Here is a 16,856-nt window from a genome sequence, read left to right as displayed (position 1 = left end):
TAGTCATAAATGAGAACATAAAGAACAGGTGGAAAAAAGAAAAGCCATTTCAAGCTTTAGAACTAAGAAACATTAGAATTTTTATTTTTATCTTTGGAAATTATGGGCCACTATAAGATTCTTGCTGTATGATGCAACCACCAAAATAAGAATGATAGAGGGGAGGAGGTGTTGGCTCTGGAGAACTCATTCTATATTAGAACAGGCCATCCACTTAAGGGCCTCCCAAGGGGCCTTCCTTACTCTCCATGGTCTAGAGCTGGGAACAAGTCCCTCTGGTCATTGTTATTTGGAAGGCAGAGTAAAGAAAGTTTCCCCTTGGACTGAAAAGCTATAAGAATATTCCCTTCCTCAGCAATTCCACCCATGCATCTTCTAAACTAAGGACAGTCAGGGGAAGCCCACAGAACCCCACCTGTATCTTTTGCCTCGGCTTTAGAAAGGATGCCATACAGGTAACCACCCTGAGGACTTCTTTTGTTGCCCAAGGAACTAGATGAAGACCAATTTTCTCATTCAAATGCATCCTTTCCCAAAATGATCCACTCTGGGAACCTGTAAGTACACAAACCATGAACTGAGATCAGATCCTCCTGTATAATCTTTTTGGCTACCCATCCAGGAGCAATAACTACCTTATCTTCCACTACATCCGTGCATTTTACCAAGTGTTCTTTTTTCTCTTCTTCCTTTTCTGGCCTTTAGCATCTGTGTGGGTGCATAGCAGAGTTCCAAGTCTGAATTGATTTTATCTAAATCTCCTGAGCTCGATCCAGAGAATAATCCATTATCTACTCATTTCTCCCAAGCTTAGAATTCCCAATCTGGAATAGGCCTTAAACCCACCTAGCTTTCCCAGATTGATAGTTTATGGACTCTCATGCTAGGTCTTGAGATTACAATAAAACCAGTTGACATCAGAGATTCAAAAACCCTGGGAGGAGAAGACCTTGGAATGACTGCACTGTGCACACCCCTCACCTTCAGAATGAGGGCTTTCCTGCCTCACTTCCATAGACCGCAGACTCGCGTGCTCCTTCTGCTTGTGCTAACACAAAAAAGAAGAATGGGTAACTATTTATCATTAGGCATAGCCAAAAAAACACATTTCCCCATATTTAGAGTTTCTAGGTTAAAATATACCTTTAAGATCCTCTACTTTGCCCAAATTTCTTCAATGAGATAAGAGGGTCAAATGACTTACTAACAGACATATGGGTGAGAAAAGGGCCTTGCACCCCCATCAAATGTCTCGATAAATTCTCCTTCATTGAACACCATGGTCTATCTACCAGAGAGCCGACCAGAGTGTATTGATCATCTGTGATGCTGTGCTTTCCGGTCACTTCCATGTAGAACTGGAGAGCATCACTTTTCTTTGTTGTGGAGTTCATTCCCAACTCCTTTCTTTCCTACTTTAGTCTCAATAACCCCTGTCCTTTTCTCTTGCTTTCTAGGTCTGGCTCTCTCCACTCTCTCTGCCCACCTTCTCCAGCTTGGCCAATAGATTGCTGTCCTAAACTAGGAAGGGCTGTTGAGATGTGACACCGTGTCTCTGCTACAGAAACTGGCCTGGGTCAGACATGAAGCTTTACTTACGATGCCTCATCTCCAAGCATTGAGGGACCCAGTTGAGTGTGCCTGTCAGTTCTGGTAAGGGGAAGCTTGGCTCCTACATGGAAGTCAGCAACGTGACCACAGTCACTGCCTTTGTTCTCCTGGGACTATCCAACAACCCTCAAATCCAGGTACTACTCTTTGGGCTCTTCCTGGTAATTTACCTTTTGACCCTCACAGGGAACCTGATGATGATACTGGTGATCAACACTGATTCCCACCTCCACACCCCCATGTATTTCTTCTTGAGTCACCTCTCCTTCCTGGATGCTTTCTACTCCTCAACCATTGTGCCTAAGCTGCTGGAGAACCTGCTTTTTAGGTGGAAGACCGTATCTTTCCTTGAGTGTTTTGCCCAAATTTCCTTGGTCATATTTTCTGGGGCCACTGAAGCCAGCCTCCTTTCAGTCATGGCGTATGATCGGTTCCAGGCTGTATGTCACCCACTTCTGTATACTGTGGCTATGAATAAAACTGTATGTACTGTCCTGGTGGGGGTGTGCTGGTTGATAGGAATAGGAGCCAGCCTGATTAACACTCTCCTCTTGGCTCAGCAGTACTTCTGTGGCCCCAACCTTGTTCGCAGTTTTGCCTGTGAGCTTCCCCCAATGCTCCTGTTGACCTGTTCTGACCCTTACACTAGTATTGCCTGTATCTTGACCAGCATGGTGGTCATGGGTGTGGCCACCCTTGTCCCACTGCTGGGGTCCTACACTCGCATCATCATGACAGCTCTGGGGATCAACTCTGCCAAGGGTCGGAGCAAGATCTTCTCCACCTGCTCTTCTCATTTCCTTGTGATCACCATCTTTTATGGCTCAGGATTTTTCAGGTACGTCATACAACACTTCATGAATGTAAATGTGGGGTATTTTTTACCCTAAAGTTATCTTGATCTTATTTTTTTTAAAAGGACTACAAACTAGCATTAAAAACAACTGCAATTATCCTGGAATTCAGAACATTTGGATTCTAGTCCTGGCTCAACTATGAACCACCTGTGTGACCATTAACAACTCTATCATCTTCCTCAGTTGTATTTGTCTACTCAAATTTAACCAATGATTTTGGACTTCAAGAGAAAATCAGAGTGCCTTTAGTAGATTTTTACTCAGTGTTAAGCATAAAACATACCATTTGAAAGAAATGCCATCTTTAGCTCCCTCTGGAAGATAATGTCTCCAATGCTTATTTTTGTAATAACTGTTTATTAGGCAACTACCATATGCCAGCTGCTTTGCACAGTCAAGTTCATTTAGTATGCAATACACTACAAAAGGTATAATAATAACCCCTTTTTCAATTAAGAAACTTGGGATTCAGAATTTTCAAGGAATTTCTCAAAGGTCCCCAACAAGTCAGTAACAAAGCCATTATTTGAACCAAGTTCTACCTACTTCAAAGTTCATGTTCTTTGAGGAAACACTTCTCTCAAACATAAACTCAAACTTGTTGCTATCGAGTAAATTCTAAGTCACGCTGACTCTACAGGACAGAGTGGGAATGCCCCTGTGGGTTATTGAGGCTGTAAATAATAATGAAGTAGAAAGCCTCATCTTTCTCCCCAGCCATAAGTAGTTCTACCTAAAAGTCTTCCCAACTAGGAGAGTGGATAATTAATGTCTATGCTCTCCATTAATGAAATAGAGGTGGATTTGCATAAATGACTCAATATTGTTCTCACTTCTATAAGCAATCGTTACTATGTGTGTGTGGAGAGGAGATAAAGGTCTCAATACTATATCATAACAATCATAGGAAGATGACTAGGAGGGACATCAGAAGGTGGAAAGGGCTGGTAAGAAATGACTCAAGATTCGTGGGAGAAGAGTTCCCCAGGCACAGTCAAATACTCTCTTCATCACTCTTTGTCTCAGTTCCCTTATTTGTCATTAGAAGACAATAAGATTGCTTCTACCTGCTTCATAGAAATGCTAGGAAGAGTAGATTTGATCATGAAGAATGAGAGTAACATAAGTTCCTTTTTTGACCAAAAATGCCAAAATCTCCAAGGACCATTCCTAGGAGAGTCTCTATGTTTCCCAGTGATTATGGCATAATTGCAAGTATATAATACTTCTTTATTAAATGTGTTCTGTGGGACTTGACAAAATATGCCAAATTTTTTATCTCATTATTTTAGAGTCTTATCTTGTATAACACACTTTTAGCTCCCATTTATTTCAGTCTTGATCAATTATCATTTGATCAAAAAAAGTATCATTTAATCAGTGTTGAAATGATCATTGATCTTTTTTCCAAACCAAGTGAGAGAGCAAACATTGGGTTTTTTATGCATTTGAAAAATAATGCACTATCATTCTGAGGATAATTCTCAAAGTCAAAATGTGTAAGACAATATCATCATCATTAAACTAATCATATAATTTTACAATGAACAATAATCACAAAATCAGGCAGAATGTCTCTGTGCTATTGTATAATGGGGTGGCAGCAGGAAATTTCCATATCACCATTATAACTATTATGCAAAGATGCTTTGAAGAGTATGATTGGCAAAAATCCACTGCCATAAAATTGATCCCAACTCAGAGGCACTTTCAAAGACCTTAGTTTCCGAATCTTTATAGGAACAGACAGGCTCATCTTCACCCCGCCTCCCTGGAACAGCTGGTGGATTGAAAATGATGACATTGATGTTAGTAGCTCAAGTCAGCTTATTGAAATTCTACAGAAATTCAGTAAATTACTGATAGTTCTATTCTAAAAGTGTAACTTTTAACACCCTGCTAACTCATTACCATTGAGTCAATTCTGACTCATAGCAACCCTATGGAGCAGATTAGAACAGCTTATTAGGGTTTCTGAAACTTTAAACCTTTACAGAGGACGACAGCCTTGCCTTTCTACCTCGGAGACGCCGGTGTGTTCTGACCGGTGGCCATGTGGTTAGTAGCTCAATGCATAACCCACTGCTCCACTTTCCCAGGGTTATTTCTATCATTTTCTGCATTAGGTCACTCGTGCTTGGAGGCAATTTAAAGGCAGAAATAACGACTTCTTACTGGTCGGTCATTTCTACATTCCCCAGTGATAACTGACTCTGTTTGGAGGCCCCCTTATTAGAGTCTCCAAAGTAGGATGGCCTACTGCTGCAATAGTATCATGGCTGTCATCCTGAGCTCGGCTTGCCCCTCTGTGCACTTCCCTTCAAGGTACATGACTCCATCGTCTGGCTCAGTCCTGGAGCAAGTAGTCTCTGTGCAGTACAGTGTGGTGACACCGATGCTAAACCCCCTCATCTACAGCTTGAAGAACCAAGAAGTGAAGGCAGCTCTGAGGAGGATGGTGGTCAGGAAGTTCAGGCCTACAGTCTAGCTCAGGTTACATTGCCTTACCAGGAAGAAAAGTCCTGAGGAGATGAAGCAAGAAGAGATATCACCATTCCGCTGTCTCAGCATCCATCCCTATTCAAAAACTATAGCCGTAATGTCTCTGTTTCCAGTGTCCCCTGAGTAAATTTCCACAGAGCCAGTGACACTCAAGAGGGTGCTGAGAGTCACTACGCAAGAAAACCTTGGGCGGGGGGAGGTCTCACTGGACATTTCTTTTAATTTTTTTTAAAAGTCTTTCTTGTTTATTGAGTGAAAGGCCATAGAGTAGACCTATTTTCCATTGAACAATTCACAAACATTTTATTTCATGCCTTGATTGCAATCCCCATAGTGTAATATATTTTATTCCATTTCCTATGTTGCCTGTTTCCACTCCTTCATTCCTAATCCTTCTGAGCTTTGTCCCTAAATAGATGATACCCTTTTGACAACAGGGGGGGTTGATTATTCTAAGATGTGCATGACTTACTAGTGTTATCATTCCCGTTTGGGAGCTATTGTTTAACTGAAAATTGAGCCACAGGTGTGAGCTCACTTCCTGGCCTGAAAGATGAGTAAAGCCAGAATCCTTGAGGTTCTACCAGCTCTATCCAAACAATAGCCCTGGTCATTTTGAGATGATTTTTAGTTTTATTTCATATTTTTTTCCCACTCTATCAAGACCTGTCTAATATAATCCCTTTCTGGGTATTTGGTAGTGGTTACCAGGCACAACCTGGTTATTCTGGACTCAAAGTTGTGGAGCCTGGTATTCAAGTGGTCCCTTAGTCCATTTGACTAATTGTTTTAATGAGGGTTTTTTTTCCTTTAATTTTCATCACTCTCCTTTCTCCTGAATAGGGAGAGACCAGTAATTTCCCCTTACAGGTCCACCCCTGAGCTTTTTAGACCCCTCTGCTCCTTTCCGCAGTAGAATGTAGAACATTGTCTTTATGGATGGCTTTGCCAGTTGACCTTGGTGTCACCTGAGACTATAATTCTGGGTTCCCAGGTCCAGCAGGTCATTCCCTCAGGTGTTTGGTCGAGTCTAAGAAGTTTTCATAACCTGCCCTCTATGTGTTCCACATATTCATATGGCTGATCCCTTCACCCTAGTTAACATGTATCCACAGTATAGCCAGTAACTAATCCTCTCTTCCCCTCCCACCCTTAAGATCATTAAAGAATGTATCTTTTAGTTTAAAAATTTGGGCTTGATTTTTTACCATTAAGTTGCATTTTCTACAACTATTGATTATCCCTCCTTTTCTTGTTTGTTCGAGGGGGAGGGGGTTTGTTTGTTTTGATTTTTTGTTTTGTTTGAGGTTTTTTAAATCATTTTTGGGGGGCTCTTACAGCTCTTATCACAATCCATACATAGATCTATTATGTCAAGCACATCTGTATGTATGTTGCCATCATCATTTTCAAAACATTTTCTTTCTACTTGAGCCCTTGGTATAAGTTCATTTGACCACCTCACCCACCCTCCCTTCTTCATGAACCCTTGATAATTTATAAACTATTTTTGTGTGTGTGTCTTACACCGACAGCTGTCTCCGTCCACCCACTTTTCTGTTGTTAGTCCCCTTGGGAGGGAGTCATATGTTAATCATTGTGATCAGTCCCCAATTGTCCCCCCTACCTTCCCTTTACCCTCCTGTTTTCATCAGTACCATACTGCACCTGACTGGCTCTTCTCTTCCTTGTGACCCTTCTGTGAGAGGCTGTCCAATTGTCTATAGATGGGCTTTGAGTCTCCACTCCATGCTTCCCCTCATTCACATCAATATAATTTTTGTTCTGGGTCTTTGATGCCTGATACCTGGTTGCATCGACACTTCATGATCACATAGGCTGGTGTGCTTCTTCCATGTAGACTTTGTTGCTTCTCAGCTAGATGACTGCTCGTTTATCTTCATACCTTTAAGACCCCAGAGGCTATATCTTTTAATAGCCAGGCACCATCAGATTTCTTCACCACACTTGCTTATGCACCCATTTTGTCTTCAGCAATTGTGTTGGGAAGGTAACCATCACAGAATGCCATATTATTAGAACAATGTATTCTTGCATTGAGGAAGTATTTGAGTAAAGGCCCAATGTTCATGCATTACCTTCATCCATTACCTTAATACTTAACATATAATTAAATGCACATATCTATTTCCCTATCATTATATATAAATATATTTACATGTGTACATGCCTATATTTAGATCTCTATGAATGTCCTTTACCTCCTACTTCTTTCTTCTATTTCCTTTTACTTTCCTTTTGTCCCATTGTCATTTTTGACCTTCATTAGGGTTTCAGTAATTCCTCTTGGCTACAGTGCATTTAATCAAGCCCCACCAGGCATCCTAGGCCCTCCTCACCATCGATTTAGATCACTTGTTGTTCCCTTGTTCCTGGGTTTGATGGCACCCCCTTCGTTTCCTCCACCTCCCCATCTGGAACCACTGGTCCCATTGTTCCCTCCTCCGGATTGTTTATTCTACCTATCTTATCTAGATAGACATGCAAAAGCAAAAGAACAAAAAAAAACAACAATGAGCCAACAACTAAAAAGAAAAACCTTAAATAGGTCCAGGTATGTTTGTTGAGCTTTATGGTGTTTTCTGGTCGAGTCTGATGGGGTGCCACAGCCTGGCCCCAAAGTCTATTTATAGGCCTTTTTAGGGACTTCATTGATTTGTTTCCCTTGTTGCTCTGCTGTGCATCCTTAGCATTTCACCCCAGTTCTTTTCTTGTTTTTTTCTTTCCAGTTCTCCCTTTCTGCCATTCTCTCTCCTTTTTCAATTTTGTCTATGAACTTGCACAAAGTGCAGATCAAATAATCCACTAAGAGAATCCAAACTTGGTCACTACAAGACTCATCTTGGGTACTTGCTTCGGCAGCACATATACCAAAATTGAAAGATTCACCTGGGTCACTGTGGGACTTTGTTCCAACCTCAGAAGATCCACAACTCCATAGTAACTTAGAAAGAAATAAACTAAGTGTGTCTCCCTCTTCTTCATTATTAAGAACCGTCTTCTAATGTAAATACTAGCAAATAATGAATCCTCAAAAATCATGTTGAGAAAATAAGGAATGAAGGAAGAAATTATGGATTTATCAAAAGAAGCCTTCCTCTTGCATAGTAATAAGAAATGGAATATTGTGAGTTATCTCACTCTAAGATCCAATCATCGAAGAGGAAAATAATCTCTCTGTAATTGCTTCTGTATCCCCAGTGCTTAGCACAGTATAACCACATTATAGACTGTCAATTAGTGTTCAATTTAAAATAATGGTAAATAAGAACAAAAGAATAGAAACAGAACTGTATAAAAATGATCATTTTCATTTTATAATGTAAAATTGCTGTCTTTGCAACAAGTCAGAGGCAAGTAGAAGGCAGAAGTTAGGGTAGGATAGAAAGAGAATCCATAAAACAGAGCAGTCCTGGCTTCTCCTCACATAGGACTCAGTGGATGAATTGCTCCTATCCTGAGCCTCCCCACATCTCATCTTTGCCTGGACCACTTGTAGTTTCAAGCATAGAGGGAAAGAGTTGGAGAAAACTGAGAAATTCCAGCTATCACCCCACCTACAGCTCAGATCCCAAGACAGTCCTTAGAAACAGACCAACAGCAGTTCTTTGTACTGCTGCTACTCAAAGCCAAGGTATCTGCATTGGTCAAACAACTTCTATGCCAGCAATTTGGCCTCTCTCTGTTCTTGATCCTCTGCCCCTCAGACTAAGATCATCTTGACAAATAATCTCTTATCCTCAGGTTCCTCCGGCATAGAGCTGAAGGCAGGCTCATGGGTAAGATACAGATGTGTGTGAGTTCAGTGGGAGGAATTATCATCCAGTCATGACCTCTCTTGAAGAAAATATTTTTGTCTCATAATGAGGAAGTGAACAACATGCAACACCCCTGATAGAAGCATCAAATTGTGTTTAAATTTTCACAAAACTGTAATGACTAATGCCATGCTATTTCATGAGAGCTTATTTTCACTATGTATAAGGCCTCATTTGGGAGCCACTGGTTCTTAAGAGAGGGAAACCTGGTCTGTCTACTTAAAGTACCAGTGGTTTTGAGGGATGAGTGTGATTCACAATATTAGACCTCTTATGAAGCAATGGAAGGCAGAAATAAGTTAATTTAATTCTCAATTAATTTTAGATGTGATCAATTAAATTGCAGTTTTGGAGTGATAAATTATCAGAGTTAAAAGAGAACTCAGAGCAGATGACTGCTATCATAAGGTTATAAAACTATTGATCATTGGGCTTTGGTCCAGATCTTGTGCTTTGAGGATGTTTAATGAATGATGGTCCAGAATTTTAATGCCCTTCTTGCTTTATTATGACATGTATTAACTTGGTAAGTGTCGCTTGGCATTTGTGATTGAGTGTTACTGAAAGTTTTGTCCTATCACCAACACTTTTTTTGTATGTAAATAGTGTCCAGCCACTTAAGGATTTCATCTGTATAAGTCCATAACACATTGTATTCAGGTTCATAGCCAGCCTATACTTGTACAATCTCCTTCTCAACAGTGTTTTAAATTCTATACCATAGACTAAATTAATGACCTAATCAATAGTGTCTTATGCCCCAGAGGGATGATTTATGTTCTCTAACATAAAATGATAATAGTGTCTCTAAAGTGAACCAGAGACATGCATAAATCATAAATAAATGAATGGATTTGGGGCTTACATTTAATTCTAGCCCCAATCTCAGAACAATTCGTTCTTATGATATGGCCCTGCTTCCAGTTCACCCTCATGAAGAAATCACTGAAGATATTGGTGCTATAGTAAAGTGTGGTGAAGAAACTAGATGGTGCTCAGTCATATGAAAGAATAGCATCTGGGGTCTTAAAGGCTTGTCTTCAAACAAGCAGTGTCAACTAAGTAAAGCATCAACTAAGTACACATGGATGAAGCGCACCAGCCTATGTGATCTGAGGATTGTAAATAATGTAATCCAAATCCAAAGAAGGGAACGGTATCAGAGATAAAATTGTGAACACACTATTGCAGAAGGCTATGGATGACAGTGGAAGCCCAAAATCCATTTGCAGGGTCCAAACATAGATTGAATCTCTGGTGAAACCCCTCTGACCAAAGTCAAGGGATATGAATAACTTTGTTATCAGATGAAGAGAATTTCAATGTTGATCCCAGCAAGTATAATTGGGTTAAAATGTAACATCATTTGATCTCTCCATTGACCCATTTCAAAGTTATTTTCATTAAAAGTTGATTCAATGCAGGGGAAATACTCAGGGATTAAGCCTGTGGTGAATCTCCTCTCACCATAGACCAGAGAAATGAATAATCGTCCTATCATGCACAGTGCATTGGAAAGTGGATTGTTTCCGATGTAGTCAGGTTACATTTTAACAACTTATCATTTAATCTCACTTTTGATCAATTTTAATGTGTTCTAGTGTTTAATATTTTCTGCTTTCTTTTTATTGGGATTTTTCTTAATCCCAATTTTGTTTTATTGTTGTTGGATTTTTTGTTGCTGTTGTTGATATGTTTTTCTATATATGAAATGCAGGATAGATAAATCTATAAATATAGTAACTAGATTAATGGTTTCTTGGGGGTGTGGCAGGAGATGTTTGGAGGAAATGGGAAGCTAATAATAATGAGTACAAAGAAGAAAAAAATTCTAAAGCTGATTGTGGTGATGATTGTACAACTCCTTTTAATATGATTGAACTATTGAACTGTATGATATATTAATTATACACCAATTAAACTATTTTTTAATTCCTTTTCCACTTCACTACTGACTCTGTCTTTCAGGCTAGTGATATCTCCTCTGGGCTATCAATTACATTAAAAAACAAAACCAAATAAAAGAAAAAGAGAGAGGTCTCAGCAAATCCTTTAGACCAAAGCTCATATTTTTGATGAGTAAATCGAAGCACAAAGCACACAGATGCCCTCAGAAATAGACTTTATGACACAAGAATTCTGGTTCTTCTGCTTTCCCATATGCCATAATCATTAAAATAAATAAAACCCCACAAACTTCCCTGTGAAAACAAGCAAAGCATCAAGGCGGAGGAATGTAGTTGAGGGTCCCAATCCAAAGACCAAGGTTCTCAAAGTCTTGGAAATTGTGGAATGAACTGCAGAATCCCCCTCTTGTATATCTGGCTTCAGGATAGTAGCTCTCCCAGCTCCTTAGTGAAGGGTATAACCTGAGAGAAAGGTAAATCTCTCCACCCGCGTAACTCATTCATTTCAGTTCTTGGAGCCCCTACCCAAGAATTGCTTCCCACTCCTGCCTTCAAAACTGGTGTTAAGTGCCACCTACCCCTTTATTTTGTTTGTTTGTTTGTTTGTTTTTAAGATCACTTTATTGGGAGCTCTTACAGATTTTACAACAATCCATCATCAATTGTATCAAACATATTTGTACATAGGTCACCATAACTATTTTCTAAACATTTACTTTTTTAATACTTTTATCGGGGGCTCTTACATCTCTTATCACAATCCATACATTCCTCCAATGTGTCAAGCACATTTGCACATATGCCGCCATCATCATTTTCAAAGCATTCTCTTCCCATTTGAGCCCTTGGTATCAGCTCCCCATTTCTTCCGCTCCCTCCCCTACCTACCCTCCCTCATGAGCCCTTGATAAGTTACAGATTATTTTTTCCATATCTTACATTGTCCTCTGTCGCCCCTCACCCACTTTTCTGTTATTAATCCCCCTAGGAGGGAGTTTTAGGTTGATCCTTGTGATAGATTCCCCCTTCCTGCCCCCCCCACCCACCTTCCCCTAATCCTCCTGGTATCTCTACTCTCTTGTTGACCCTGAGGGGTTAATCAATCCTGGATTTCCTGTGTTGTGGCTCATATCTGTAGCAGTGTGCATGCTCTGGTCTAATCCAATTTGTGACGTAAAATTGAGGTCATAATAATGGGGTGAAGGAAGCACCAAAGAGCTAGAGGAAAGTTGTGTGTTTCATCAGTGCTATACTACACCCTGACGGGCTCATCTCCTCCCTGTGACCCCCTGTGAGGGGATTTCCAATTGTCTACAGATGGGCATTGGGTCACCACTCCATGAGACACCCCAACTCCCCATTCATCTTGGGTATGGTTTTATTCTGGGTCTTAGATGACTGATACCTGATTGCATAGACACCTCATGATCACACAGGCTGGTATGCTTCTTCCATGTGGACCTGTTGCTTCTCAGCTACATGGCCGCTTGTTTATCTTCAAGCCTTTAAGACCCCAGACACTATATCTTTTGATAGTCGGGACCATCAGCTTTCTTCACCACATTTAGTTATGCATCCATTTTGTCCCACCCACCCCTTTCATGAGGCCTTCTGTGGTCCCTTTCACCCACGGCATGCCAAATGTAAACGGTCTTTCCTCTTCAAAATGAGCAGGACACATTTTTAACTTCTTTCAAGGACAAAGCATCCTTGTCTAATAACTATTTTATTAATAGTTTTTACTACTAATTTTTAAGAGAAGAGTCTCTTTTAGCTGACTTGGATTCCCTAGATCATTTTTTGTGTATTATATTAAGAGATAATTAAAAGTTTGTTGAACCAAATTGTTACTGAACGTAGCCCCCATTTTCTATTATAATTACAGCAACTTTCCCTCCAGCAGAGAGAAGAGGTGCCTGATGACATATGAGCCCAGTGTCCACCATCCACTCTGTTTACTCACTTTGCCTCCAGAAAATAAATTCATAAATAAATACAGCCAGCCCCTCAAAGTCAGACCTTTTATTCAGATCTTGAGTGGAATCCATTTCTGCAGGCAAAGTTCCATCAAAGGCCTTGATCAAGGGCCTAAATGGCAGTGTACTAGTCCTAAGTCCCTGGAGAATCATCCTCAAATGTCAGTGGTGGCACTATAAGGCCCACGGCTCAGAGACAAGTCTGCTTTGGGGAGGTAGAAGGAAGGACACTGAGATAAAGTCCAAGAACAGCAGCCAGGGCAGCAGGTGCTCATGACTGGCAGAGCCACTGTTCCAAGTTGTCCGAGCAGAGAGGTTTATAGGCTGGCCTGGCAATAGAAAAGGAGACAAAATTAGTGTTTAACCCAAATTTTCATCCAGCTCTATCACCTGGAGGACTTGGAGTCAGAGTGCAGATGAAAATCACAGGAACACTTTCCCAGCTAGATGACAAGAGATAAGATCTACACACTCAACGTCAAGCAAATTATAGGGATACAAATAAAAATTTGATTACTTTAGGGTGTAAAACAAAACAAGTGGAATTAGACTTTCAAAGTCAGGTGAACAGAGGCCCGGATAGCAGCCCTCCTTTAGGGAACCCTTTCTTAAGAAAGTCCCTCGACAAGAAGAGCTCCACGGAGACTTAAGAAAGGAAGATCTTGATAATAAGGCCTCAAGTTGAAAGAGGATGTTTTGAAATGACGATGGCAATGTATGTACAAGTTTGCTTGGTATAATTGATTATGGATTGTTGTAATATCTGTAAGCACCTCCAATAAAACGATTTAAATGTTAAAAAGAAAAGAATAAAGGAAGACCTAAATCTATTCAATGAATTCTCTTTAGGAGGCTGTATTCTAGAACAAAGGACAGACTGAAAGAAAGAAAAAGGTGAATGGTGCCAGGGCTAAAGGGGTAAGGAAGAGGAGGGCAGAGGGGGGTAAAAATAAAATGGGATTTACCAGTAGCCAATCCCTTCACTTTCCAGAATCTTCTTGACACACTTTATGTCATCAGTTAAGTCATCATCCAGGAACTCTAACGGGAGTTTCAGGGGAAAGAATAAAAGAGCTAAGAAGCGTTGTACAGAAAGGTGATGCGTTTTCTTCTTCCCTAGATCCAGCAGGTCTGACTCTTCTCTGAACTTAAACCTTATGCCTATTTTCTTACTAAATGAGAAGGCCAAAGCTTACTTCTGGGTAGAAACTCTTTCCGTGTGACTGGCAAGTCTCTGAAAGGGCCATCAACTTCATCAACTGCTTTGACTTAAAAATGCCTTACATGTCAGGGTTAGTTCTCCCAAAAAGCTTGGATTGCATATCCCTGAATTCAGGGAACTGTCTGGGATCTGGTCATTGTGAAAGATCCTAAAAGCTTTTTACCCAGCACTACCCATTCAAGTTTCACCATTGATGTGGAATCCAGCCAAGACAGTGAGGCAAGAGACATGCATGACACTGAAAAGAAAATTTCCCGGGGACAGGCTCCAGGAAAACAGGAACAGGCAAAAGCAAGTACTCACTGTCACAGGAGATGTCACAGATGTCCCATGACTGAGGGAACTGGTTGTCCCTGCACCAAAATTTATTGCTGATCTGGAAGAGTCCATATGTTGTGCTGCCATTGTAATTAATTATGGTTTGTGTATCACAACCACTCATATGAAATATGATACAGATCCCTAAGAAAAATATGGGAAATAGGTATATATAAATATTCAGACTAGACATAAATGAGTACCCATAGTCCCCAGTTAGAAAAAGGATTGATGATCGATCTCCAAAGAGGACCAACCACAAAGTAACTTGATGAGATGAGATAAGTTCTAAACAGAATCAGACAATAGGAGCAGATAAACATAGGACAAGCAATTGGATAAATGGCTAAACAGAGAAGCAAAAATATAATAGATCACTGTTATATAATTAAGTAAAAGTGTGATTAGAAATAGAAATACCACCTAAACCAATGATCTCTCTGCTTGGTATATACCCCAGAGAAATAAATGCAGAAATACAAGTAGCTGTGTGTACACACATGTCCATTGCATCACTATTCATAATAGCAAAATAAAGGAAACAACCTAAATGCCCATCAATAGAAAAATGGATAAACAATCTATGGTGCACATGCACAGTGGACTACTACACAATGAATCAGTGAACTATTCCCTAACATGGACGAACCTGGAGAACATTATGCCAATTAAAATCAGTCAACACAAAGGGACAAACATTGCATGAGATGATTATTATAAATTTCCACATTCATATATATATTAGAAGATTTCTTAGGAGTTGTAGGGAAAGGTAGAGTAAGCTACCCGGTAGAGGATAGGTAATTGTTAACTTGAGTGAAGGGAAGGCAATATCCAATGAGAGGGTCATTGAACAAACCAATGGACACAGGGAAGCCTGGGAGGAATGCAAAAGTTAAAGGCAACAGAGGTAAATACTGTTATATGTACAATCACGCAATAATGGCTAACTGCACGTAGCTATATGAACAGATAGTCAGGCTGAATTGGTGTAGAAAGAAGAGTAGGAGGATAATGATAGATAGATAGATAGATAGATAGATAGATAGATAGATAGATAGATAGTTGTACATGGATATTTAACTTTGCTGCAAATATATCCATGCAGAGAACAAAGTTATGAAAACTGCTTAAACATATGCAGACACCTGAGATAATGAGTCACTGAGTTTGGGGCACAGGACCATAGAGTCCGGGTTAACATAGTCCACAAAGACAATGCTCCATACTCTACTTTGGTGAGTAGTAAACAGGGGTCTTAAAAGGTGGTGAGCAGACATCTGAGGTGCGATGTTTCTCCCTGTCTGGAAGAAAGAAGAGCAATGAAAATAAAAGACACAGGAGAACCATCAGTCAAGTAAACTAATGGACCATGTGAAAATCAGACACCACAACCCTGAGACCACAATAACTAGAAGGTGCTTGGCTCCAACAACAAAACACTCTTCATCACATCAGAAGACCCTGAATAAAGTGCAAGGGGAGCAGGCAGGAAATGTGTAAGCAAACTCAAATTTCTTTTTTTTAAAAGACCAGACTTCTGGTTGGCAGAGAGTGGTGTAACCCCCAAGACTATGGCCCTTAGTAATCCTTCAAGTCTGGAAATGAACTCACCCACATGATTCAAGTCTAAAGGGGAACTGGCAATACTCGTGAGGTATGCACACAATACGATAACCAACCATTTGATGTCAAAGGGACAGAATTTATCCAAGGATAAATTCAGAGTGTTAGGAAAGATGGAGAAATGGAAACAGGAAATACAAAGAGGAAGTGGGATAAGTGACGTTATATTGTGGGGACTTCAATCAAAGAGAAGAAACAAAATGATTGTAAAATGTTGAATGGAAAACCAATCTACTCTGTAACCCTTCACCTAATCCTTCACAATTTTAGGGGGAAATTTTTTTTAATTGGAGGAAGGAAGGGGAGAGGAAAGAATGATGGAGAAGAGAATCAAATAGGCAATGGAATAAAATAAAGGAACTCACATTCTGACAAAGTGATGGATCGATAGCCATCCAGCTCTCTCAACATCTGACATAGCTCATATTTTGTTACTTGTGTGGCCTGGAGAGCAGAAAGCAGTACGCCTACCAGGAGTAGAGGAAAGAAAGGCATAGCTTTGGCTGCCCTCAAGAATCTGAAATGGGGTGACACTCAACTTCACCTCTTTTATCCATTAATAAAGACTCAGAGGTTCTGGCTTCAAGCCCTCCATCCAGGAAGAGGATAAAGTGAGACTGGTCATGCCAAAAAAAAGAAGCACTATGGCTGCCAGCTTCCTTCTGTAATCTCACTCCGGTCCCCTTTCCTTTCGCCTAAACCTTAGTCCATACCAAGTATTGCCCTCTCCCCAGAAAGAGTTCCAAGCATGATCTCCATTCCCAGTTGGTTTTGTTTGTACCTTTGTTTCTTGTAAGGTTGATTCTAGAAAGCAAGGTGTACTCAGTCTACTGCAGGAACAAGGGAGACCTCAGGGCAATGTAAGTGTGACCATCAGAAACTATAATAGGGTACGGATGCCAACTCCCCTTCTTAAAGACATAGAGAATATGGAAAGAGAGGTTATATAAGCATATCATGGTCTCAAATTCAAGTCTAGCACTTGTCTCACTAACCAC

General features: G+C 40.3%; 2 protein-coding genes across 2 annotated transcripts; one reads left to right on the top strand and one right to left on the bottom strand.

Moving 5' to 3' along the window:
* The first annotated feature begins 1,676 nt into the window (after positions 1-1,676).
* Positions 1,677-4,956, top strand: LOC142451054 (olfactory receptor 5BS1-like). The gene is made up of 2 exons (XM_075552989.1): positions 1,677-2,449; positions 4,794-4,956. The coding sequence occupies exons 1-2, from the start codon at positions 1,677-1,679 to the stop codon at positions 4,954-4,956; spliced, it is 936 nt and encodes a 311-aa protein (XP_075409104.1).
* An 8,007-nt stretch (positions 4,957-12,963) lies between these two features.
* LALBA (lactalbumin alpha) lies at positions 12,964-16,353 on the bottom strand. Its single transcript, XM_075553302.1, has 4 exons — positions 16,224-16,353; positions 14,218-14,376; positions 13,658-13,733; positions 12,964-13,021 (listed from the first exon to the last, which is right to left on the bottom strand). Exons 1-4 carry the CDS (start codon positions 16,351-16,353, stop codon positions 12,964-12,966), a joined length of 423 nt encoding a protein of 140 aa, XP_075409417.1.
* Between the last annotated feature and the right edge of the window lie 503 nt (positions 16,354-16,856).

The sequence above is a fragment of the Tenrec ecaudatus genome, chromosome 6, assembly GCF_050624435.1.
Source record: "Tenrec ecaudatus isolate mTenEca1 chromosome 6, mTenEca1.hap1, whole genome shotgun sequence".
Classification (NCBI taxonomy): Eukaryota; Metazoa; Chordata; class Mammalia; order Afrosoricida; family Tenrecidae; genus Tenrec; species Tenrec ecaudatus.
Note: the sequence above shows the minus strand (reverse complement) of the source record. Positions and strands in the feature narration are given on the sequence as shown.

Bases quoted from the DNA above. Each gene is read 5' to 3' on its own strand.
- LOC142451054 (XM_075552989.1), top strand. From the start codon at position 1,677: ATGGAAGTCAGCAACGTGACCACAGTCACTGCCTTTGTTCTCCTGGGA. The intron at 2,450-4,793 runs GTACGTCATACA...CTTCCCTTCAAG, and splicing joins TATGGCTCAGGATTTTTCAG to GTACATGACTCCATCGTCTG.
- LALBA (XM_075553302.1), bottom strand. From the start codon at position 16,353: ATGCCTTTCTTTCCTCTACTCCTGGTAGGCGTACTGCTTTCTGCTCTC. The intron at 14,377-16,223 runs GTGAGTTCCTTT...TATTTTTCTTAG, and splicing joins ATCCATCACTTTGTCAGAAT to GGATCTGTATCATATTTCAT. The intron at 13,734-14,217 runs GTGAGTACTTGC...AACTCCCGTTAG, and splicing joins CTGTGACATCTCCTGTGACA to AGTTCCTGGATGATGACTTA.